General features: G+C 40.5%; 2 protein-coding genes across 3 annotated transcripts; one reads left to right on the top strand and one right to left on the bottom strand.

Annotated features, from left to right (window-relative positions):
- Window positions 1–358: 358 nt before the first annotated feature.
- LOC132894530 (D-aspartate oxidase-like) lies at window positions 359–25171 on the top strand. 2 transcript variants are annotated; one of them, XM_060934477.1, is made up of 6 exons: window positions 359–681; window positions 14393–14468; window positions 21360–21543; window positions 21663–21771; window positions 22296–22472; window positions 22672–25171. In XM_060934477.1, the coding sequence occupies exons 3-6, from the start codon at window positions 21372–21374 to the stop codon at window positions 23228–23230; spliced, it is 1017 nt and encodes a 338-aa protein (XP_060790460.1). In that variant the 5' UTR covers window positions 359–681; window positions 14393–14468; window positions 21360–21371; the 3' UTR covers window positions 23231–25171. The 2 variants fall into 2 exon arrangements, with proteins under 2 accessions (XP_060790460.1, XP_060790458.1); XM_060934475.1 differs by lacking the exon at window positions 359–681 and adding an exon at window positions 13307–13367.
- Window positions 7500–12976, bottom strand: LOC132893668 (SAM and SH3 domain-containing protein 1-like). The gene is given in 7 exon segments (XM_060932816.1): window positions 7500–7654; window positions 7791–7941; window positions 8074–8205; window positions 8207–8284; window positions 10242–10411; window positions 10523–10655; window positions 12965–12976. Coding segments are annotated over 7 exon segments (831 nt in total).
- Window positions 25172–26533: the final 1362 nt, after the last annotated feature.

The following is a 26533-nucleotide window of genomic DNA, read 5'->3' as shown; positions in this document are numbered from 1 at the left end:
GGTCCATGGGCTATCAAAAGTCAAATAATGACAATAGTGCAATTGTGACGAGGGTGGGCAAAGTTGGGGGGCCCAAAATTCTAATCTTTCATGGGGCCCAAAATTTCTGGCGGCGCTCCTGGGCATAGAGTGTGGATACATAAAGAAACCCATCGAGTTGTTTTCTGATGGTTTCGGTCCTGTGCGTGCCTCCACCATCCCAGTGTTAGTAATTACCACTCATACACACCGCCTAGTGGCCAGTGTTAGTAATTTCCAGTCATACACACTGACTACGTTTACATGCACATCCAAATCGAGCTGCTGTCGGTAATCGAGCTGAAGGTCCCAGCAGGGTGCCAGAGAAATCCAATCCTACATGCACACAATGAAATCGGGCTATTGTGTGAGGTGCATTGTGCACCCAAGCCACAGGTGGCGCAACACGCCCCATCGTGTTGGTACACTTCCGGTTGTCGTCATGAAGAAGAGCTATTCAAGAGTGTAAACAAAGTTATCAGTTCCGTGTTCTCCATTGCGCGTTTTTCTCCTGTCCATGAATTTTAATATATTCAACTCCTTAAGCTGAATGAGCATGAAGTCTGTCTCCTCATTGCTCCAGAAGTGCACGTTTCTGCTTGCCTGTAGCAGTGGGGGTGTGGTCAAGCGCCGGTCTGTGACAGGAGGGCGGAGCCAGGGAAGGTGAGTGGCAGAATAACTACACCTGACGGTAATTAACCTGTGTTTGTGTGGCTTCCCAGTAACTGCGCCCTATTTAAGGAGGCAGAGGGAGAGTAGAGGGGAGAGCTCATCCCGGGACTAGAACACAGCGCGCGCACGTGTGTGTTTGTTTTTCTCTCAAGAATAAAAGTAGGCTGTTAAACTGAAAAGTCTGACAATAAAAAGCCTATTAGTACCAGAAGCTTTGTCCTGCCGTCCTCTGTGCTCCACCCACACTTCAGAGAGCTCTACATCGCCATTTTCTCTTCTCCGTTTGTTCCTCCTGACCTCTTCTGCTGCTCGCTACTACTGTTGTCATGCCGACCGAGGCTGTTGTGTTTCCCGCTTGTGGTCTCGTCACTCGTCACTTCCGGAAGTAGCTCAGCTCGATAGGGTATACATGCACAAAGTAGCTCGGCAGAAATCGCATAAACTAGGTCGTGTAGCTCGATTCCGAGAAATCAAGTTCGGTTCAATTTCAGCCGAATTAAGGTGTATACATGGCATTTTGAACTTCGATTTCAGTCGAGCAACGGCAGAAATTCGATTCTCTCTATGTGCATGTAAACGTAGTGACTGCCTAGTCTCCAGCAATGCTTGAAAAGAGTACAGATTTCCTTGATGACCGTCAGTAACATTCATCCTTCGTTCAAACCAATCAGAGGTGGGTTTCCCAAAAGCCTCTTAACATTAAGAGCATCTTAACTAGTGTTCATTGTGATGCTCACGCTACCATTTAAAGATGATATTTGTGCTACGATGCTTTTGTGCAACCCACCCCAGACCTGATACATTTACATCCTTGATGGCTGATTGCTGCTATGATCTGGTGATATTATCAGACAGTTGATCAAGCAAGCATCCGTGCCAGAGAGTAACATGTGATAACATGAAGGCCTGGGATCCAGCATTAATCAAAGGATTATAGCTTTATACAAATCTCTGATAGTCCTCTCAGGGGGATCTGAGTAATACAAGAAATTAAGATCAGAATGAAGAACATTTGAGTAACTTTATGTAAGATGTGAAAAATCACATCTTATGATACTCACCGCTATATGGTGCTGTTTGTGAAGCAGTTGGATTCTGGTCTGATCCATTACTGTGGCAATATCCCCCAAAGGTTTTTCCAAATCTTCAGAGTATCTTTGAATGAGGGAGAATGGGACTGTGTAACGGCCATGCTGCAAAACAGGGAAAAATATTTATACAACTAAATTGTATACAAAATGGACGGATGGACAATCCATTCATTATATACACTGCCTGGCCAAAAAAAAGTCTCCATTTTGATTTAAATAAGCAAATACTTAAAAGCCTTTCACTGGATAATTGCTGCAGAGATTAATATGTTTCAGCTGGCAACAATTCTTTTAACTCTAATTGGTGCAGTGAGTAGCTTCTCATTTCTTAAACAACCATGTCGAAGACATATCCCATGTTCATGGAAAAGATGTTGTGTTTCAGAGGAGTTAAATTATTGGTCTGCATCAAGCAAAGAAAAAAAAACTAGGGAGATTACTGAAATTACTGGAATTGGATTAAGAACTGTCCAGCACAATATTAAAACCTGAAAGCATAGTGGTGAACTGTCAACTTCATGGAAGAAAAACTTTGGTGTTGGAAAAAAAAAAAAAAAGAATCTTGACTGACCATGATCAGAGATCACTTAAACTCTTGAAGTTAAATCATATTTAAAAAATATTAATTAAAAATATATATATAACTCAAGACTATGATTAAGAGTGAAAGTAAGAGCATTTCCACACACAATGCAATGAGAATTCACAGGATTAGGACTAAACAGAAAAAATGTGGCCATAAGAAAATCATTTGTTTGTGAGGCTAATCAGAATAAAAGGCTTCAATTTGTGAGGGAGCATAAAGATTGGACTCTGGAGCAATGGACAAATGTCATGTGGTCTGATGACTTGTTTTAGCCTATTCCAGAGTGATGGGCATGTCAGAGTAAAAAGGGAAGCACATGAAGCAATGCACCCATCATTCATAGTGACCACTGTACAAGCCGCTGGAGGCAGTGTTATGATCTGGGGTTGTTTCAGTTGGTCAGGTCAAGGCTCAGCAACATTATGGGGCAATAAAATGAAGTCAGCTGGCAACCTGAATATACTGAATGACCAAGTTATCACAGTAATAGATTTTTTTTCGTTCCCTGATGGCACAGACATAAAATCAGGGCTCAAATTGTGAAAGACTGGTTCAGGGGGCATGAGGAATCATTTTCACACATGAATCGGCCACCACGGAGTCCTGTCTTTAGCCCTATTGAAAGTCTTTGGGGTGTGCTGGAGAAGACTTGAGTGGTTCGACTCTCCTGTTGTCGAGGCAAGATTTTGATGAAAAAGCAGCGCAACTCTGGATAGAAATAAATGTTGTGACGTTGCATAAGGTTGTTGAATGAATGTCACAGCAAATGTGGGCCGTAATCAAAGCTAAAGGCGGTCCAACGAAATATTAGAGTGCACAATTTATTTCTCATCTCATCTCATTATCTGTAACCGCTTTATCCTGTTCTACAGGGTCGCAGGCAAGCTGGAGCCTATCCCAGCTGACTACGGGCGAAAGGCGGGGTACACCCTGGACAAGTCGCCAGGTCATCACAGGGCTGACACATAGACACAGACAACCATTCACACTCACATTCACACCTACGGTCAATTTAGAGTCACCAGTTAACCTAACCTGCATGTCTTTGGACTGTGGGGGAAACCGGAGCACCCGGAGGAAACCCACGCGGACACGGGGAGAACATGCAAACTCCACACAGAAAGGCCCTCGCCGGCCATGGGGCTCGAACCCGGACCTTCTTGCTGTGAGGCGACAGTGCTAACCACTACACCACCGTGCTGCCCGCACAATTTATTTATTTATTTAGCTGGGCAGTGTATCATTTTATTGTGTACATATCATTGTCATTTATACCACAGTGCAGCTGAATGGTTGGTTCTTCTTGATCAGAAGGCACTGATTAATTTTCTATTGCAGCACAGCTCGGATATTAGTGCTGGCTGTAAGGTTTAAATTAATGCACTCATTTGAACGTTTTATTGTTTCTATAGTAACAGCTCCTTCACAAGGACTTTTAGAACAGGTTTAGCATTTTTAGAAGGAGTCTCCAAGGTCAGCATTTTGTAACAGTTAGAGGTAAAGCTGTAACTATTTTTTGTGGTTCCTTGGTAAAAAGACAAGCTCTGATTTGGTCTTATTAAATTCAAGAGACAAAAGAGAGAGGCTGGTGAAGGAATGACTGCTTATAGAGACGTGGAGAAATTTGTTGGTCCCCTTCCACAAAAAAAAGAACCCACAACTATCTCTGAAATAACTTGAAACTGACAAAAGTTAATGGCATCCATCATTGTTTATCCCATGTTTAACACAAATCAGAGCTTGCTTTTGCTTTTTGATTCAACTGAATATTTTACATAACAAAAATGAAAACGGCATGGACAAAAATGATGGTACCCTTAACTTAATATTTTGTTGCACAACCTTTTACAGCAAATCACTGCTAACAAGCGATCTCTGTAGCTCTCCGTGAGATTTCCCTTACAGAAAAAACACATGAATTTCCCATGTATTTCACGTGTTCACGTTACCACATGTGGTGACATGTGGAATACATGGCACCAGATTTTGTAACATGTGTTACCATGTAGAGCACATGTGGAAAACATGTTACCACGTGTAAAACATTCCCACGTGTGATTCACATAAAATTGGGCCCAAACCACATGTTTCCCATGTGCAAATAACATGTTTCCCATGTGCAAAACACATTTTACACATATTTCACATATGAGAAATCACATGTGAAGTTCATGTGGTTTTTCTGTAAGGGTTCTGCATCTGCCAGCAGGTAGTTTGGCCCACTCTTGAGCAAACTGCTCCAGCTGTCTCAGGTTTGAAGGGTGCCTTCTCCACACTGCATGTTTCAGCTCTTTCCAGAGACGTTAGATCAGGGCTCATAGAAGGCCACTTCAGAATAGTCCAGTGTTTTGTTCTTTGCCATTCTTGGGTGCTTTTAGCTGTGTGTTTTGGGTCTTTATCCTGTTAGAGGACCCATGACCTGCGACTGAGACAGAGCTTTCTAACACTGGGTAGTACGTTTCGCTCCAGAATGCCTTGATAGTCTTGAGATTTCATTGTGCCCTGCACAGATTCAAAGCACCCTGTGCCAGATGCAGCAAAGCAGCCCCAAATCATAACCAAGCTTCCTTTGTGTTTTACAGTAGGTATGGTGTTCTTTTCCTTGAAAGCTTCATTTTTTCTTCTGTGGACATAGAGCTGATGCGACTTGCCAATAAGCTTGAGTTTTGTCTCATCTGTCCAGAGGACATGCTCCCAGAAGAATTGTGGCTTGTCAATATGCATTTTAGTACATTCCAGTCTAGATTTTTTAAAAATTTGTTTTTCTTACAACAATAGAGTCCTTCCATTGAGCCCACTGTCACTCAGAAAGTAGTGGTGCAAGATAGATGGTGCAATCAGACACTGATGTACCTTGACCTTGGAATTCAACTTATCTTTTTGGAAGTTGTCCTTGGCTCTTTGTCTACCATCAACACTATCTTTCTGTTCAATCTGTGGTCGATTTTCCTCTTGTAGTCACATCCAGGAAGGTTGGCTACAGTCCCATGGAATTTAAACTTCTTAATATTTGCAATTGTAGTCACAGGAACATCATCAAGCTGTTTAGTCTTTTCCTTTAACATGCTTGTCTATAATTTTCTTTCTGATCTCATCAAACAGCTCTCTCCTTTGTGTTCTCTGGTCCATGTTCAACATGGTGCACACGATGATACCAAACAGGACAGTGACGACTTTTCTCCATTTCAATAGATTGAATGACTGATTACATTAATTACAACCCCAATACCAAAAAAAGTTGGGATGCTGTGTAAACAAAAACAGATTGTGATCATCTGCAAATCTCAGAAACCCTATATTTCATTGACAATAGTACAAAAACAACATATCAAATGTTGAAACTGAGATATTTTATTGTTCTTTGAAAATATATACTTATTTTGAATTTGATGTCAGTAATAATTCAAAAAAGTTGGGACAGGGGCATGTTTACCACTGTGTTGCATCACCTCTACTATTAACAACACTCTGTAAACGTCTGTGAACTGAGGAGACCAATTGCTATAGTTTGGAAAGAGAAATGTCCCATTCTTGCCTGATATGCAATTACAGTTGCTCAGCAGTTCGGGGTCTCCTTTGCTGTATTTTGCGCTTCATAATGCACAAAATGTTTTAAATGGGAGACAGGTCTGGACTGCAAGCAGGCCAGTTTAGCACCTGGACTCTTATTACAGCGCCATGCAGTTTTAATATGTGCAGAAAGTGGTTTGGCATTGTTTTGCTGAAAGAAGGAAGACCTTCCCTGAAAAATATTTTGTCTGGATGGCAGCATATTGCTCTGAAACGTGTATACATCATTCTTCATTAATGATGCCTTCCCAGATGTACAAGCTACCCATGTCATGTGCACTAATGCACCCTCATACCATCACAGATGCTGGCTCTTGAACTGTGCACTGATAAGTCGGATGGTCCCTCTCCTCTTTAGCCTGGAGGACGTGATGTCCATGATTTCTAAAAAGAATTTCTACCTTTGATTTGTCAGACCTTGGGGACAATTTTCCACTTCGCCTCAGTCCATCATAAAAGAGCTCTGGCCCAGAGAAGGTGGCGGTGTTTCTGGATGTTGTTTATATCTGGTATTAACTTGCATTTGTGGATGCAGTAACGAACTGTTTTCACAGACGATGGTTTTCTGAAGTGTTCCTGAGCCCATACAGTGATTTCCACTACGGACACGTGTCTGCTTTTAATGCAGTGTCGCCTGAGGGCCTGAAGATCACAGGCATCCAATGTCAGTTTTCAGCCTTGTCTCTTGCATACAGAGACTTCTCCAGATTCTCTGAATCTTTTAATGATATGTGCCATAGATGATGTGATCCCCAAATTCTTTGCAATTTAATATTGAGGAACGTTATTCTTAAATTGTTGCACTGTTTGCCCACACAGTCTTTCACAGAGCAGTGAACCCCTCCCCATCTTTACTTCTGAGAGACTCCACCTCTCTGGGATGCTCTTTTTATACCCAATCTTGTTACTGACCTGTTGCCAATTAAACAAATTAGTTTTTGTTTGTTTAGCATTACACTTTCCAGTCTTTTGTTACCCCTGTCCCAACTTATCTGAAACGTGTTGCTGACATCAAATTCAAAATGAGCATACATTTTTCAAAAAACAATGAAATTTCTCAGTTTTAACATTTGATATGTTGTCTTTGTACTATTTTCAATGAAATATAGGGTTTCCATGATTTGCAAATTCTCGCATTCTGTTTTTATTTACAGTTTACATAGCATCCCAACTTTTTTGGAATTGGGGTTGTAGTATGACAGGTGTCTTCAATAATGTTAAACAATTAGTTTGAAATATCACTATAATCCAATTATGTATAATCTTTTCTAGGGGTACCAACAAAATCTGTCCAGGCTATTTTAGAACATCTTTGTAAAATTAACAACAAATCTTTCTTTTTCACACTTTTTTTTTGCTTTACTCTATGACATACCAAAGGCATGCAAGTATACGTGAGAAATTTGCTTTTAAAAGGCCGAGAGAAAGACAGAGGTTGGACAGATGAAAGGCCAGTGTGCTTATTGCTGTTAACACTGCTTAAACACGTCAGTTTGTTTTGCTTGACTCTGGAGCATGCAGACACTGGCAGCCCACAGAGAAAATGAGTAGCATGGCTGGAGTCACAGGTGAAGAAGGCTGTTACCATTCTCCAAATTCTCATTGCTCTCATAGCAACCAGAGTCATGTGGAGAATCTCTTGAGGGAGCAGATATCTCTGGCTGAAGCTTCTCCTGTGAGTTTACTGAGGAGCCAACATTCTCAAGGTCACTGTTGACTAGGATCACATCCAAACAACAGAGGAAAATGAACATTTTGAAAATATGGGAAAGTTTTCTTGTACTATTTCCATCTCTCAACACGTGTACACTGTGCATGTGTGCGTGCGCATCTCTAGTTGCTGGTCCACTCACTGTCGTACTCCTGCAACAGCTCCACTGCAGTCAGCAACACTGCTCTGTGCTGTGGGTCTCTGATGTTCAGCTCGTCCAGGTCCTCCTCCTCCAGCAATTTAAAAGTTTCCAGATCCTCATATACATTAAACAGGAACGTGGGCATGTGCTCCTATAGAAACAGACAGCACAGGAACATAATAAAAAAAAAAAGAACTTTAACAGGAACTTGACATTACTGTGGACTTGTATAGTTTGTTTTTTTTACTAACACTTTTTGATGAGTGTATGTAACTGTCATTACTTTGAGGTTGATGCGCTCTAGACGCTCTTCCACAGACGTGGGTTTGGGAGGCCGACTCTTCCTTCTCTTCCTGATGCTGCACTTGGGCTTTTCACCTTCCTCACTCAGCACATCTACACAGATGAACTTAAAAGGTGCCCACCTTGTTATTCAGAAGGCCCATCCATGTACCCATTGGAGGCTTACTGATTATGTCTATAACATCCCCTCTCTGGAACAAATCAGGATCATACAGTGTGGGTTTAAAGCACATATACCATTATGCAACATGACATCTTACTGCATTATCAAGTACATGTTAGATTTATTACAAATTATTTAACATCTATACGCAGCAAATACCAAGTGAAAGAAAAAAAAATGACCTACTCTGTACATACATAAATATAGAGCCCTGATGAAAAACTGATACTTCAGAGTGCTGACATCCAAAGCATTTAATAACAGCAGTTCAGCTGAGGGTTCAAGGTGAGAGACGTGTCGTGTCTGAATTCAGGCCTCTTTAAACTACTGACAGGTCACCTGATCTAGTCATGTCACTTAAGCAATCAAATGCAAATTTGTGAGGAAAAGACAACTGAGAACATGTGGTTATGCCTGTAAGTGTAAATACAAGAGAGTTGATATGAAAGACTGAATATACAGTATAACAAAAAGTGAACAAAAACAATAACAGAAACTAGATGTTTGATAGATGTTAGTGAGGCTTGTATTTTAATATGGTGAAACCATAACCTAATGGCTAGGGAAGCAGCTTTGGGATTGAAAGGTCACTGGTTCAATTCCCTAGACCAGCAGGAATGGCTGAAATGCCCCTGAGCATGGCACCTAACCTGCAACTGCTCCCCAGGCTACTCTGAGTATGTTGCTCTGGATAAGAATGCCTGTGTAATATACAGGGTGTTTCAAAATATTTGATCTCATTTCACAAGCTAATAACTTTGCCAGTTCTTGTTCGGTTGATCTCAAATTTTAACACCATGTGTGTAAACAAGTCAAAATTTTATGTTTTAGGTACAAAAATGCCATTCACTGGAAAAGAAAAGGCGTTTTGTGTGTTAGAGTATGCTCAAACACAATCGAACAAGACTGTGCAGTGTGCATTTATGAGAGAATTCTCTAAAAATGCACCAACTGCAATGCAGATTTGGACATAGCACAAAAAGTTCAAAGAAGAAGGGTGTCTGTGCAGGGCAAAAGGATCTGGACGACCACCAGCATTGGAAGAGACGGTCGAGCGGGATCACGAATATTGAAAGTTTGTGAAATCATTCATGGAATCCACATGCCTTTGAATTTCTCATTCAAATTTTGAGGAATAAATCTTATATTGCTGAGCATTAAGCCTGTTCAGTTTCATTTGCCTAGACCATGTAGTTTCTGGGATATTTACATCTCAAATAATATCACATTTTTTTAAACACCCTGTATTATAAAACAGGAAAGAAATCCATCTCCTCACTGACACCTGGGAAAATGGTAGCATTAAGGGGCTCGATACAATAAGTCTGTTTCCTTCAGCACTGCTTATGTTGGGTATAACTTTGATGACTATAGTTTGCCTCACAAACTGTCTACAACTGGCCAGCACCTGTAGGTCATGTGGACATGGTCATGTTATCATCTGGCATTCTTTTGTGGATTGTTGTACAAATTGTGGTTAGCAATCCAGATCACAGCACTACAAATTGGATTTATATGATGAATCCAGCTTCTATCAAGAGTTTATAACTTTTATTTTGTCTGGTATTTTACATATTGTCCCCATATTGTGGCTGAATGTGTGCTGTGTGTGTGTGTGTGTATGTCTTGCAATACTGTCTTTGATAATTAACTTTTTGTGGCGATTATCTCCCCATATTTCATATGATTGTCTTTAAACGTTTGTTGTGATGTCTGCTTTAAGTCACATGGAGAGATCATAATTAAGGTCATGTAATCTATCCATAGTTTAAAAAGAACTGAAGACAGACATATATCAGCTAGAATGCATTAGTACTGTATGCCCGACCATTTTCTTTTCAGTCAGTCCTTGGTGTTCATTCTATCCTCAAAGTATTTTCCAAATACTGCTCTGAAGCGCATCTTGCTATTGTGATTCGTTACACTGAGTTTTACAGTGTTTATTTATTTTAAATAAATAATTTAGTGACACTTATTTCTCTCACCTTGAGTTTGAGGGAATCTGTATCATAGGGACTGGGGATAAAGTCAGTGTGTACAAGGGCTCGGCCACAAAATGGTCCTCTGTAAGGCAACTCCTCGTCATCACCATCCTCTGACTTCACACTCTCTCGGTTACTTGCTGAGGAGTCTGTGGTGCTTACTGTCTGACCACCTGCAAACCCAAGTCCGTTTAAATGCACATCAAATGGAGTTTTGAAATGTGATTCAATTAGAGAGGATTTTGATCAGTCAGGGAGGAGCAGACTGATGCACACACACTTACTCATTGAGCTCTGTCCACTTAGTGAGCTCCTCAGACTCTCGACAGATCCGCCAGACTTGAGCTTGGGTTTTTCCAGCGAGTCTGCGTCTGTGCGAGGGGACTGGAGTGACTCAGTCTCTCTGCTCGGACTCAACTGGATGAAACAGACAGAGAGAAAGAGGAGCTTGACAGAACTTTATACTGTATTTTAACAGAATTGCCAGTAGGGGGCGGTCAACACGTATATATGGATAGAGTATTGCATGACAAAGCACATACTGGAGGTTTAAATGCTGCAGAAAATAAAACCACAGTGACCGATTTTTACAAGTCAGTGCATTTAGATGTATGTTTAAGATTATTTTCTTCTCAAAATGTGAATGAATTCACATTTCGTACTGCATATCCTCATGCAACTTTATTATATACAAGTCTTTTACATTGTCAGTAACAACTCGTGTCCACACACCTCTGAAAAAGTAACACATTAGAGTACCACAAGAGCTCAGCATGTTCATGGTTCAGAACGACCCACACGCACGCACATACATATATACACACACATGAGTCCGTCTCAGAAACTGGTCTCTCATTTGGGACATTATGGTCAAAAAATAAATTGTCTAATTTTACTTTTTTTTTGCATTTACCTAACACTCAATGTTTCTTTTGTCATGTTTAATAAGAATAAAGATAGTATCTTGCTTTATCTGGCCTCCACTGTGGAAATTTTTTTTTTATTACAATTCAAATGCGTTTGTAAATGTGATTTACGTATAAAATAACTACATCATGAAGAATTAAAGCCCCTCCTTCACAGATGAGTGAAAATATTGAATAAATTTCCTCTTTTTGATTGCTTGGGTTAAAAATACCAAGTTATGATGATGGAATTGATTATTCACTTAAATATGAGCAATATGATGGGGCGGCACGGTGGTGTAGTGGTTAGCGCTGTCGCCTCACAGCAAGAAGGTCTGGGTTCAAGCCCCGTGGCTGACAAAGGCTCTTGTCCGGGCATGCTGTCCGTGTGGGTTTCCTGACTATGCCCGTAGTCAGCTGGGATAGGCTCTAGCTTGCCTGTGACCCTGTAGGACTAGATAAAGCAGCTAGAGATAATGAGATTATTCTGTGAGCGCAGCAATCCTTAGGTGTATAAAGTTACAACTTAAAATACAATTAGTGATAACTGTGGACTACAACCTTTTTAAGGGAATGCGATGTAATCAACCATTTATCATGTCCCAGATCAAGCCACCATTTTTCCACAAACTTGCAGAATTTTTGCTAAATTCTGAATAGAGTATTCAAATCAAAGATTTAGTTTTATCTGTATTATTTCTTTCATCATTTTATTTCAAATTAAAACCAACATCACCATTCAAAACCGTATAGTTTATTGACTGAGTATATTTAGTGGGGTACCCCCACAGTACCCAGTTTCTGAGACAGACCCATATTTTATCTCATCATCTCTAGCCACTTTATCCTTCTACAGGGTCGCAGGCAAGCTGGAGCCTATCCCAGCTGACTACGGGCGAAAGGCGGGGTACACCCTAGACAAGCTGCCAGGTCATCACAGGGCTGACACATAGACACAGACAACCATTCACACCTATGGTCAATTTAGAGCAGGGGTGTCCAAACTGATCCATAAAGGGCCGTGTGGCTGCAGGTTTTCATTCCAGCCATGCAGCAGCACACCTGATTTGGCTTATTCAATCAACTGACACACCCACCCTTTAATCAAGGGTGGGTGTGGCTGCAAGTATTTGACTGTGTGAAGACGGTTCAGTTGGTTGAATGAGCCAAGTCAGGTGTGCTGCTGCATGGCTGGAATGAAAACCTGCAGCCACATGGCCCTTTATGGATCAGTTTGGACACCCCTGATTAGAGTCACCAGTTAACCTAACCTGCATGTCTTTGGACTGTGGGGGAAACCGGAGCACCCGGAGGAAACCCACGCGGACACGGGGAGAACATGCAAACTCCACACAGAAATGCCCTCGCCGGCCACGGGGCTTGAGCCCGGACCTTCTTGCTTGAGGCGACAGCGCTAACCACTACACCATCGTGCCACCCCCCCCATATTTTTTATATATATTTAAAAAGACACACACACATTGTGTTATGAAGACTGCATGATGCCATGTCATTTTTGTTATGAGTATCACTAAATCGTAAAAAAGTAAAATGCACCCACTAAAGTCACTGTTGGTGGTTAACAAAATTGCACCTGTTCATTGTGTGAAGTTATTTTTTATGTGTCACCGTTGCTTGACACAGTGTGATTTTGTGTTATGAAGTTTGCATGATGCCATGTCATGCCTGTTCGTTGTGTGATATTATGAATATTCTTATTTTTAAACATACAGTTGAGTGTCACTATTGCTTGGCACACTGGCATGTTGTGTTGCATCTAAAACTAAATAAAGGAAACACAAAATAAAAAGTAAAATGTACCCATAAAGCCATTGTTGGTGATAAATTGTGTCACATTCATCTCATTATCTTAGGCGTAGTGGTGGGTTTAAAAACAGGCTGATGAATATATGGACTAGTTGAATGAGGACTTATTGTTGAGTCTCTAAAATAGTCATTGAATTAAGTGACTTTTGTAGGTAAAATTAGGTGTTTAACAACCTGTTAAAAATACGCCAGAATGCAGGAAATGGCATCTAATTAATTAAAATTTTTCTGGGGGAGGACCCCCAGACCCCCAGTGTGTGTCCCCCCCCCATTAAAAAGGATTCTGACGCCCCTGCCTGCGCATATACTGTGTGACTTACGGTTTTCTTTGTTTGCTAAAACGGGACACGTCACAGCCTACAAAAACTTGCCATCAGATCTGCGGAAGCATATTCATGTATGTCAACATTTTATTTTAAGAGAAAGCTTGCAATAAAGTTGTCTGTGCTTTTCGAGCTAGCGGTAATATTTCAATAGCTATGCAGTCTGCTTAATCAAATGACTTTCTATGGATTTGCCTGCCAAGTTGCCATAACTTTGTCCACGGCTAAAGTTTACACGTAACTAGTTAACATGTAAAAACGGAGTTAGGCTGACATGAATAACGTTAACTTATCTGAACCTTACCCTACCTTATTGTCCGTATGTCAGAGGATAGGGAATTGTATTTCAGTTGTACTAAATGTAAACATTGGTCTCATCCATCATGTTATTTATTTATTGCAATAGAATTCCAAATACTCTATAAACATTCCATTCTGTTATGAATCAGAAAAAAATTATAATAAATCACAGCACTTTTTTTAAAGTACTTCATCTACTTCAACAATGTTACACAAAAATCGATCCATAACAGTTGTAAATGTAACTTAATTCCACAGGGTGTCGATAATGGTGGACACTGGTGAAAGTGATCACTATTAGACACCTCACGTGACTTCTCAAACGTGCGTTTAGATACAAAATGGTGACTGTCAAATGAAGGAGAAAGAAACAAAGTAGGTTTCAACAAGGATATCATCAAATATCAGTGAATTTGAGGAGTAAAAACATGTCCATGATCTTTCCACCATGCTTATCTGCAGTGATAATGTCCAGGTTTTTCTCAACTTGCTGATCGTGCTGAAAAAAAAATTCCATCTCAGGTTGTCATAGGACAACAAGATCAAAGGGCGAGGGGGGGGGGTCTTCTGGGTGATTTAATTAACCAATAAGTCACCTTTGAAAAATTGTTTTTTATTGGTAAATCTGAAAAGGTGTTGATATGGACTGTTGTTAATTGTAGCCACCACTCTATATAATATAATTCATAATAATGGGCTAATCAATGTCATAGGTAGCCTAGCTAGGCTACATCATAACATAATATAGATCAGATTTACTTAGTAGCAAAACTTAACTTGTGAAACGCATGGTCCTTAGTTTCAGAAACTGTCACAGAGTGGAGCAGCAACAGACCCCTCATCATCCTCCGATTATACTGTGGACTTGAGACAAGGTGAGCTTATACAGTTCAAACTGAAAACAAACCATTTTTAGCTATTTTAACTGAAAGGTGTTTAGCAATAAGGCGGTATGGTGATATAGTGGTTAGCACGGTCGCCTCACAGCAAGAACATTCTGGGTTTTGGAGATATACTTTAAAAAGCATGAAAGAATATTGTAATGTCATGTAGCCTAAACTTATCCATAGTCAGCCCAGTAAAGTAACTGTAGGCTAGACTAGAGAATATTGGGAAAGGAGGTTTGAAATGTTGTGTAAACTTAAGCACGTGATAGATTATTGGGCTACTTTCAGCATTACAGTTAGTTACTACCTTATGAACGTCTACAGATTCATGTTTCTTTCTGAATTTGCAGGTTTTATCTCAGACCTGGTTATTTCCTTAGATAAAGCTTTAGTTGTCTGAGAGTTTACAACCCCGATTCCAAAAAAGTTGGGACAAAGTACAAATTGTAAATAAAAACGGAATGCAATAATTTACAAATCTCAAAAACTGATATTGTATTCACAATAGAACATAGACAACATATCAAATGTCGAAAGTGAAACATTTTGAAATTTCATGCCAAATATTGGCTCATTTGTAATTTCATGACAGCAACACATCTCAAAAAAGTTGGGACGGGGCAATAAGATGCTGGAAAAGTTAAAGGTACAAAAAAGGAACAGCTGGAGGACCCAGTTGCAACTCATTAGGTCAATTGGCAATAGGTCATTAACATGACTGGGTATAAAAAGAGCATCTTGGAGCGGCAGCGGCTCTCCGAAGTAAAGATGGAAAGAGGATCACCAATCCCCCTAATTCTGCACCAACAAATAGTGGAGCAATATCAGAAAGAAATTTGAAGTTCTTTATGGAAATCAGGGACGCCGTGTCATTCGGACTAAAGAGGAGAAGTCGACCCAAGTTATCAGCGCTCAGTTCAGAAGCCTGCATCTCTGATAGTATGGGGTTGCATTAGTGCATGTGGCATGGGCAGCTTACACATCTGGAAAGACACCATCAATGCTGAAAGGTATATACAGGTTCTAGAGCAACATATGCTCCCATCCAGACGACGTCTCTTTCAGGGAAGACCTTGCATTTTCCAACATGACAATGCTAAACCACATACTGCATCAATTACAGCATTATGGCTGTGTAGAAGAAGGGTCTGGGTACTGAACTGGCCAGCCTGCAGTCCAGATCTTTCACCCATAGAAAACATTTGGCGCATCATAAAACGGAAGATACGACAAAAAAGACCCAAGACAGTTGAGCAACTAGAATCCTACATTCTTGTCTAATGGGTTAACATTCCTATCCCTAAACTTGAGCAACTTGTCTCCTCAGTCCCCAGACATTTACAGACTGTTGTAAAGAGAAAAGGGGATGTCTCACAGTGGTAAACGTGGCCTTGTCCCAACTTTGAGATGTGTTGTCATGAAATTTAAAATCACCAAGTTTTTCTCTTTAAATGATACATTTTCTCAGTTTAAACATTTGATATGTCATCTATGTTCTATTCTGAATAAAATATGGAATTTTGAAACTTCCACATCATTGCATTCCGTTTTTATTTACAATTTGTACTTTGTCCCAACTTTTTTGGAATCGGGGTTGTAATATTCACTTCGATAACCCAGAAGACCCTTTGAAAACAGCATTTGTGTCCATTTTAGATTCAGTAGGGGTTAATCAGAATGTCATAGAACCGACCCATAATGGTGGTCACACCCTCGACCTAATACTAACATTTGGGTTAAACATAGAAAATATAGTCACACTTCCACAGTCTGAAGTTCTCAGATCATTATCTCATCTCCTTCAAAATATGTCTGAGTAATAACATATGCACCTCACCATGCGACTGTATTAAATGTACATTCACGTCAACGACTGCACAGAGCTTTATGAATGATCTCCCAGAGTTATCAACTTTGATTGGGTCACTGTCAGCCCCTGCAGAACTTTATCAGGCAACTGGATGCTTAGAGTCAACGTTCTGCTATACTTTAGATAATGTAGCTCCTCTTAAAAGGAAAATGATCAGAGAGAAAATTAGCACCCTGGCATAGTGACACTCGCACTTTAAAACAGACCACTCGAAAATTGGAATGTAAATGGCATCAAACAAAATTGGTAGCGTTCAAATTAGCATGGAAGGAGAACTTCCTGAAATATAGAAAAGCTCTTACTGCTGCTAGATCAACACAAAGTGGTGCTTGAAATTTTGTGAGCCCTTTAGAATTTTCTATATTTCTGCATATGACCTAAAACATCCTCAGATTTTCACACAAGTCCTAAAAGTAGATAAAGAGAACCCAGTTAAACAAATGAGACAAAATAAATGGCAAAGTATAAAATTTTAGTGAGGAAAATGATCCAATATTACATATCTGTGAGTGGCAAAAGTATGTGAACCTTTGCTTTCAGTATCTGGTGTGACCCCCTTGTGCAGCAATAACTGCAACTAAATGTTTCCAGTAACTGTTGATCAGTCCTGCACACCGGCTTGGAGGAATTTTAGCCCATTCCTCCATACAGAACAGCTTCAACTCTGGGTTGTTGGTGGGTTTCCTCACATGAACTGCTCGCTTCAGGTCCTTCCACAACATTTCGATTGGATTAAGGTCAGGACTTTGACTCGGCCATTCCAAAACATTAACTTTATTCTTCTTTAACTATTCTTTGGTAGAACGACTTGTGTGCTTCGGGTCGTTGTCTTGCTACATGACCGACCTTCTCTTCAGATTCAGTTCATGGACAGAGGTCCTGATATTTTCCTTTAGAATTTGGTGGTATAATTCAGAATTCATTGTTCCATCCATGATGGCATACTGTCCTGGCCCAGATACAGCAAAATAGGCCCAAACCATGAGACTACTACCAGAATGTTTAACAGATGGGATAAGGTTCTTGCGCTGGAATGCAGTGTTTTCCTTTCTCCAAACATAACGCTTCTCATTTAAACCAAAAAAGTTCTATTTTGGTCTCATCCATCCACAAAACATTTTTCCAATAGCCTTCGGGCTTGTCCATGTGATCTTTAGTAAACTGCAGACAAGTAGCAATGTTCTTTTTGGAGAGCAGTGGCTTTCTCCTTGCAACACTGCCATGCACACCATTTGTTGTTCAGTGTTCTCCTGATGGTGGACTCATGAACATTTAGCCAATGTGAGAGAGGCCTTCAGTTGCTTAGAACTTACCTTGGGATCCTTTGTGGCCTCACCGACTATTACACACCTTGCTCTTGGAGTGATCTTTGTTGGTTGACCACTCCTGGGGATGGTAACAATGGTCTTGAATTTCCTCCATTTGTACATAATCTGTCTGACTGTGGATTGGTGGAGTCCAAACTGTTTAGAGATGATTTTGTAACCTTTTCCAGCCTGATGAGCATCAACAACGCTTTTTCAGAGGTCCTCAGAAATCTCTTTTGTTCATGCCATGATACACTTCCACAAACATGTGTTGTGAAGATCAGACTTTGATAGATCCCTGTTCTTTAAATAAAACAGGGTGCCCACTCACACCTGATTGTCATCCCATTGATTGAAAACACCTGACTCTCTAATTTCACCTTCAAATTAATTGCTAATCCTAGAGGTTCACATACTTTTGCCACTCACAGATATGTAATATTGGATCATTTTCCTCAATAAATAAATGACCAAGTATAATATTTTTGTCTCATTTGTTTAATCGGGTTCTCTTTATCTACTTTTAGGACTTGTGTGAAAATCTGATATTGTTTTAGGTCATATTAGCATAAACATAGAAAATTCTAAAGGGTTCACAAACTTTCAAGCACCACCGTATCTCTCCTCCCTAATAGAATATAACAAAAATACTCCTAGATTCCTATTTAATACCGTAGCAAAATTACCCAGGAATAAGTCCACTATAGACACATGCACACCTGCAGTATGTAGTAGCAACGACTTCATGAATTTTTTTTAATGACAAAAAATGAAAATATCCAACAAAAAATTCAAACTACTAATTTAAGGTCAGACAATGTAAGTGACCCTGTAGTTAACAATATAACTGTATCAGATCAGCAATTAGAATGTTTTACCCTCCTTTATTTTCATTAATCTCCGCATCAAAAGCCTCAACTTGTGTACTAGATCCCTTACCTACACGTCTGTTCAAACAGATAATACCTGAAGTAATTGAATTGCTTCTAAAAATAATAAATTATTCTCTTACGATTGGCTATGTACCCAAATCCTTTAAACTAGCAGTTATCAAACCCCTGATTAAAAAAACTTGACCTTGATCCCTGTCAACTGTCTAATTATCGGCCAATATCAAACTTCCTCTTTATCTCCAAGATCCTTGAAAAAGCTGTGGCACAGTAGTTATGCTTATATTTACATAGGAATAATATCCATGAAATGTATCAGTCAGGATTTAGACTTCATCATAGCTCAGAGACAGCTCTGGTTAAAGTAGTAAATGACCTACTGTTGGCTTCTGATCAGGGCTGTGTCTCGCTGCTTGTGTTGCTTGACCTTAGTGCAGCATTTGATACCATTGATCATTCCATTCTTCTGTATAGACTAGAAAATGTTGTGGGAGTTAAGGGAACGGCCCTCTTCTGGCTCAGCTCTTATTTAACTGATCGCTATCAGTATGTTGATGTAAATGGTGATTTTTCTAGACCTACTGAGGTAAAGTTTGGTGTTCCACAAGGTTTTGTCTTGGGTCCCCTGCTTTTTTCTTTATATATGTTACCTCTGGGTGATATTATTCGTAAACATTGTATTAGTTTCCACTGTTATGCTGATGACACACAGTTGTATGTTTCTGCAAAACCAGATGAGAGAGACCAGCTTAATAGAATTGAGGAATGTGTAAAGGACATTAGACACTGGATGCTTATTAACTTCTTTCTGCTTAACTCTGACAAGACTGAAGTACTTGTACTAGGACCACATGCAGCTAGAAATAAGTTTTCTGATTACACGGTAACTCTGGATGGCCTTTCTGTTTCTTCATGTGCAGCAGTAAAAGACCTCAGAGTGATTATTGACCCCAGTCTTTCATTCGAAACTCACATTGATAACATTACCCAGATAGCTTTCTTTCACCTCAGAAATATTGCTAAGATAAGAAATTTAATGTCACTACACGACGCAGAAAAACTAGTTCATGCTTTCGTTACCTCCAGGTTGGATTATTGTAATGCCTTACTGTCTGGATGTTCCAGTAAGTGCATAAACAAGCTCCAGTTAGTTCAAAATGCAGCAGCAAGAGTCCTTACTAGAACTAGAAAATATGACCACATCACCCCTGTCTTATCCACACTGCATTGGCTCCCAATTAAATTTCGTATTGATTATAAAATACTACTATTGACCTTTAAAGCACTGAATGTTCTTGTACCACAGTACCTGAGCGAACTTCTGGTCCTTTATGACCCGCCACGCCTACTTAGATCAAAAGGTGCAGGCTATCTGCTAATGTTGTAGTCATGTTGTCTGTTGTTGCCCAAATGAGGATGGGTTCCCTTTTGAGTCTGGTTCCTCTCGAGGGTTCTTCCTCATGTCGTCTAAGGGAGTTTTTCCTTGCCACCGTCGCCACAGGCTTGCTCCTTGGGGATAGATTAGGGATAAAATTAGCTCATGTCTTAAGTCATTCAAATTCTTTAAAGCTGCTTTGGAACAATGTCTATTGTTAAAAGTGCTATACAAACAAACTTGACGACATTTCTAATGCGTTTTGTTAGAAAAAAAAAAAACGCATGCAAACTGTCAGATGTAACGGTCATTGTCACTGCCGAACCCGATCTGGGCTTGAGGCAAACCATGTTTTGGTTGACTTGGCCAGAATTGCAGCAGTAGGGTGGCCAGTTCCTTTCTGCACACTCACTATGGGCAATTTAGGGTAGCCAATTAACCTAACCTGCATGTCTTTGGACTGTGGGGGAAACCGGAGCGCCCAGAGGAAACCCACACAGACACAGGGAGAACATGTAAACTCCACACAGAAAGGCCTTCATCAGACACTGGGCTTGAACCCAGAACCTTCTTGTTATGAGGTGACGGTACTAACCACTACACCACCGTACCACCCAGCTGAAGGTATAAAAAGTGCCATCGGTTTACATGCAGAAAAAGAACAAAAAAAACAAACAAACAAAAAGCCAGCACTGCATGTGTTAAAATGGTGTAATGGTTAATGCACAGGGCTTTCACTTGGAAAATGCAGGTTTGTGTCCCCACTTGGCATGTTATTTGGGAACAGTTTTGCTGCAGGAAACTCATTTAAAATTAGTCACCCTTTAAATGAAATTTTGTCTAATCCTCTGTTCATAAAAAGTTCTGAGTAAGGTGGGTTCACCGTGGTTTTGTCATACATCAGTCAATCATTAAAAAAAAGAAAAAGCAATGACTATATGAAATGAAAATGTGTGGGACGAAGTGAATTCCTGTCACAGTGTGGACATATCTCATCATCTCATCCACTTTAATGCTAATCATGGCTTTGATCACACCCAACATAGTGTCTTGTTGTTTTTGGCATATAACACAGTCCTGTATCCGCCTGTAATACACTGTGTAACTCTTAGCTGAGCAGCGTTATGTGGGACATACACGGAGCAAATAAGCATAGTAGTCGAGATCAAACTGTAGTTTTTGTTAAAAAAAAACACAAGGGAATCATTATGTTTTTCTGTTATCCTTTTTATGTTGAAACTTAACTGTACAATGTGCAGCTTGATCTAAAATGGTAATATTTGTTTTATTACTGCTCACGTAGGCAAGAAACTACTTGAGCAATAATAAAACAAATATTAGCTATTTGTGCGTAATCTTTGCTCTTTGAGGGAATGGGTTGTCCTGCCAGGACTCATATATAACCTGACTCTTTTGGCACTTCATCCATTGTTGCAGTAACACTCCAGCATGAAGAAGGTGAACGTTGTCGTAATTGGGGCAGGGGTGGTTGGACTGTCCACGGCAGTGTGTATAGCTGAGGCATTGCCCTTCTGCACCGTCACCATACTGGCTGAGAAATTCTCTCCAGACACCACCAGTGATATTGCTGTTGGGATCCTTTTGCCCAATCAGATTTCAGGTAAAAAAAAACAAAAGACTATTGCTAAAATACAACAAACATTTTTAGTGCTTAGGAAAAGTCCAAAACTATGCTCGGTGATTTCACAATGTTGATTTCTTATCCTGTGTGTGCACCAGGGATTCCTCTGGAACGTCAGCGGCGTTGGTTTAAAGGCACATTTGATCATCTGCTGGCAATTACTGAATCACCGCAGGCCTCAGATGCAGGAGTACTTCAGAGCTCAGGGTATTGTTTGAACCTATACTCTGGAATTTTATGACTGCATCATAAAAATACTATGTAGAATAAAGAGGCATTGTGAGGGGCAGCACGGTGGTGTAGTGGTTAGCACTGTCTCCTCACAGCAAGAAGGTTCTGGGTTTGAGCCCAGTGGCCGGTGGGGGCTTTTCTGTGTGGAGTTTGCATGTTCTCCCTGTGTCTGCGTGGGTTTCCTCTGGGTACTCCGGTTTCCCCCACAGTCCAAAGACATGCAGGTTAGGTTAACATGGGGTGACCTTGGGCTGAAGTGCACTTGAGCAAGGTACCTAACCCCTGACTGCTCCCTGGGTGCTGTAGTATGGCTGCCCACTGTTCTGGGTGTGTGTGTGTGCATGTGTTCACTGCCCCAGATGGGTTAAATGCAGAGGATGAATCTCACTGTACTTGAAGTGTGCATGTGACAAATAAAGGTTTCTTTCTTCTTCTATCACAGATAGTTTTTATGTACTATAGACTGTGCTCTCTAATAAATCTACATCTAATTTGTCCAGATATGAGCTATTCAAAGAGGTCCCGAGTATCATAAAACCATACTGGGCTGATATTGTGTTTGGATTTCGGACTATGACTGATCGTGAAATGAAGAGATTCCCTAATCATAAGTATGGCCGAGCTGTAACCACTATGAAGTGTGAAAACCTCAGATACTTGCCATGGCTGGAGAAAAGGTAAACATTCCCTCTTTATTAATTTAAAATAAGTTGAGTGGAAGTCATAATACAGAGCAGCAAAACATGTTTTCGAAATCCTCTTTAACATTACCTTCTGGGACATTGTTGAGTCGCCATTTCTGTTATGTTTTGGACTCTGTCCTGTTGTGTCATTGTCTGATTAAGTGAATTGTTAACAGTCTGTTTTCAATAAAAGGTTGACAAAAGCAGGCGGTCAAATGAAGCAAGAGAAAGTGACTGACCTTCAGCAGCTTGCTCGTAGCTACGATGTCATCATCAACTGCTCAGGCCTCGGCTCCCGTTCTTTGGTGGGGGATGAGCAGGTCCACCCAATACGTGGCCAGATCATCAAAGTTCATGCACCCTGGCTGAAGCATTTCATTTGTGATGAAGATGAAAATACCTACATCTACCCTGGCATTGACTACGTCACTCTGGGGACTACACGGCAGGTGAATGTCTGGAATTTGGAGGTGGATAAGGATGACAGCAAGGGCATCATGGAGCGCTGCAGTAAGTTTATACCATCGCTAAGGACCGCTCAGGTCCTTGGAGAAAAGGTGGGGCTGAGACCTGGCAGGAACAACCTGCGTCTGGAGAGAGAATGGCTACAGGTTCAGGAGCGCCAGGTGCTGTTGGTGCACAACTACGGTCATTCCGGCTCAGGCGTTGCTCTGAGCTGGGGCACTGCACTGGAGGCATTGGACTTGGTGAGGAAAAGTCTGCATGAGAAACCACCTCATGCTAGACTGTGAATGCACAGACATCATATAGCTAATTACATAAGCTCCATGGTAAAAAAAAAAATTACTATACAGCAAGGCTTTTTTCAAAGGGGAACAGTAAAATACCAGGGGGCTGGTCACCAAAATATTATTTTAAAGCTCCAATACATACATGCATGCGCGTGCACACACACACAAAATGTATACGCCGATCAGCCATAACATTGTGACCACTGACAGGTGAAGTGAATAACATTTGATTATCTCATTACAGTGGTGCCTGTCAAGGGGTGGGATGTACAAGGCAGCAAGAGAACAGTCAGTTCCTGAAGTTGATGTGTTGGAAGCAGGAAAAATGGGCAAGCCTGAGCTCAAAAAGCTGCATGTCTGATCGTCCGAGACCACTAAAGTATGCGCAAGGACGAGTAAAACTAATGATAATCGTCCGATTGGACGACAAAGGTTAGTGCTGGCAACACAGGCAACTGCTCCGTGATGCAGGTCTGAACTGTCAGTCCAGCAGTAGCATATTTCAATTAGTATTATTAATCACGCATCATGACATCTGACGCCTGCTCAAAACAAAGTTCACCTGTGTCTATCGAAAATCCCATTTTCCTGGACTGGTTCCAGTATAAAATTTAATCCTACCAAGCATCAGAGACTTTGACTGTATGCTCACTCTGTGCTAAGAGAGCAGGGAACCAGTCTAAAGTAGCTCGTCTCGTTTCATGGGAAATGCGTTAAAAAGTTTTATTCATCAATACGACAATCTATAAAATTTACAAAAAAAAATTTGAGGAAATCATTCAAATTTCCTTGCTTTTGGTTATAATTCGTCGAAGTATGCGTGTTTGAGTGTACTGGAAAAGCTCGGCTCAGAGGGGTCCATGTAATGACATAATTATACCAGTTGGCTAAGGGCGACGAGGGTCAAGGACATTGTGTGCCAGCAGTGCGGTTGAAGCGGGCAGGTGTCAAACTTTGAACTTTTATATCATGGTTGGAGTTAATCAACGATATCTCTGAATAATGTTCCTTACCTCTAACCTGTGTGTGTGTGTATATGTGTATGTAATTTTTTTTTTTTTATTGCTTTTGATGGTTTCATATATTTCGTAATGATTTATCAACATACCACCATTGTGGCATGGGAGCCTGTGATTGGTGGACAGCTGGCAAAGGGTGTCTCCCATTGGTTGTAAATCGTGACTTAAAAATCATAAACGCATATGGGACCCTCTTATTGGCAGTTCACATACTGAAGCCAAGCGGAGATGTCTGGCGTCTGCTGTTGTTGCCCAAAGAAAACTACAGCTAAAAAAGCTCAACTACTGGATTACTTGGACAAGCTTAGTCAGAAAGAAGCGAAGGATAGATATACGCGGAAATTAGGAGTTTATTGGCAGTTATGATCCGTATAAAATTCCTCGAAATGACTGGAGTGACAGTGCAGATTTGTGACCTAGCGTTAGCATTAGCTACATGTTGGAATATACTTTCTTTTTCCTGAAAAGTCCCGACACAGCAGAACAGTTTAAAAAAAAAAAAAAAAAACTACAAAAGCAAGAAAACCTTTGTGTTAAGACTTTTTCCTGACATCAGCTTTTGGGAACAGAATGTTGTGAAAGCCAAAACATTTACTCTCAAAGGGCTTTGATTTGAACTGTGGACTAGATCTTATTCCCACCCCTCTGTGTCTCCTTAACCCCAAGGACACAGCTATCTGCACACTATCATTTATACAGTGATGTTTATTATTGTTAAAACAATATCTGAAGTGTTATTTGTAAAATAACAAAATATCTTGCTCTAGACTTTCAGACAGTATTGTAAGATTTTATTTTAATTTTATCTAATAGTGGATGGTACAATAATTACAAACACTAACAGAATCAGCACATTCCAGTTGTAGCTATAGTAACTATAATAATTCTTGTCATAATAATTTCAATAAACGGTTAATGTTCAGTTCCCTCTTCATTTATTCTCTATTCAAAGGAGTGAGTCACACAGGTTGATCAATGTGTAACGGACAGTAACAATTTTATCCAAAATAGTTTTTCCTGCCTCAGTTGATTTATTTCCGTTTCACATGCGTGTAGCTGTTGTAAAGTTCAATGTGTTTTTGTGTAGAACTCTCTTGAACTGTAGGTTTATTTCTACACTCTGGCTCCATGGTGACATTTTACACAGGACTGTGTTCCTTTGAAAACAGAAACATCTCATCTCATTATCTCTAGCCGCTTTATCCTTCTACAGGGTCGCAGGCAAGCTGGAGCCTATCCCAGCTGACTACGGGCGAAAGGCGGGGTACACCCTGGACAAGTCGCCAGGTCATCACAGGGCTGACACATAGACACAGACAACCATTCACACTCACATTCACACCTACGGTCAATTTAGAGTCACCAGGTAACCTAACCTGCATGTCTTTGGACTGTGGGGAAAACCGGAGCACCCGGAGGAAACCCACGCGGACACGGGGAGAACATGCAAACTCCGCACAGAAAGGCCCTCGCCGGCCCCGGGGCTCGAACCCAGGACCTTCTTGCTGTGAGGCGACAGCGCTAACCACTACACCACCGTGCCGCCAAAACAGAAACAAAGCTTTATTATTATTATTATGGAAAGGCAGGGTGGGTATAACCTGAGAGGGGAAATGAATTTTAAGAGAGTATATGTTAGAACAACTATGAAAAGTATGTGCATAACAGTCTGTGGGGTGAAATTGTGGAATGGTCTGGAAAATGAACTCAAAAATAGCACCAACATAAAACTGTTTAAAAAATTATATAAAAATATGTTAATAAAAATATATGAGAATGAGGACAGGCAGACTATATAGGTGATGATGAAATTGAGAGCAAGTCTGTGACTGGTCTTCTTGTATTTAGTGTATAGTTATAGGTATGTGTATATCACAGGTGGCTTCTCCAGTGAGGAGAGGGAGGAAGATCCTCCTTAAAAATTCTAAGAATAAAAAGTTGAAATTGTCTTGACCAATTTAATGAATTGCTGTCCTTGAATATTACTATTTTACTGCCAAATACGACATGTACATTATATTCGTTTCTCTGGGTGAAATTACATTAGCACCCCCTATCGCTCGCTATTAGAAATTACTGCACGGAGGATCTTCCTCCCTTCGGCTCCCATTCACTCCGATTCAAACATTCTAATATATATATATATATATATATATATATATATATATATATATACATACACAGGGGTTAAATTGGGATTGGTTATATGGGGGGGCTCTGCCTCGTACCCGCCCCTGCCCCCGCCGCCCTGCCCCAATATACTTTTTGGAAAATAACCCTCTAA

This window comes from Neoarius graeffei, chromosome 11, assembly GCF_027579695.1.
Source record: "Neoarius graeffei isolate fNeoGra1 chromosome 11, fNeoGra1.pri, whole genome shotgun sequence".
NCBI lineage: Eukaryota > Metazoa > Chordata > Actinopteri > Siluriformes > Ariidae > Neoarius > Neoarius graeffei.
The sequence above is the reverse complement of the archived record's forward strand: the minus strand, read 5'-3'. Positions and strand labels throughout refer to the sequence as shown.

Excerpts from the sequence above, each read along its gene's own strand:
- LOC132894530 (XM_060934477.1), top strand. The coding sequence starts at position 21,372 with ATGAAGAAGGTGAACGTTGTCGTAATTGGGGCAGGGGTGGTTGGACTG. Across the intron at positions 21,544-21,662 it reads TTTGCCCAATCAGATTTCAG|GGATTCCTCTGGAACGTCAG; the intron begins GTAAAAAAAAAC and ends TGTGTGCACCAG. Across the intron at positions 21,772-22,295 it reads GGAGTACTTCAGAGCTCAGG|ATATGAGCTATTCAAAGAGG; the intron begins GTATTGTTTGAA and ends TAATTTGTCCAG.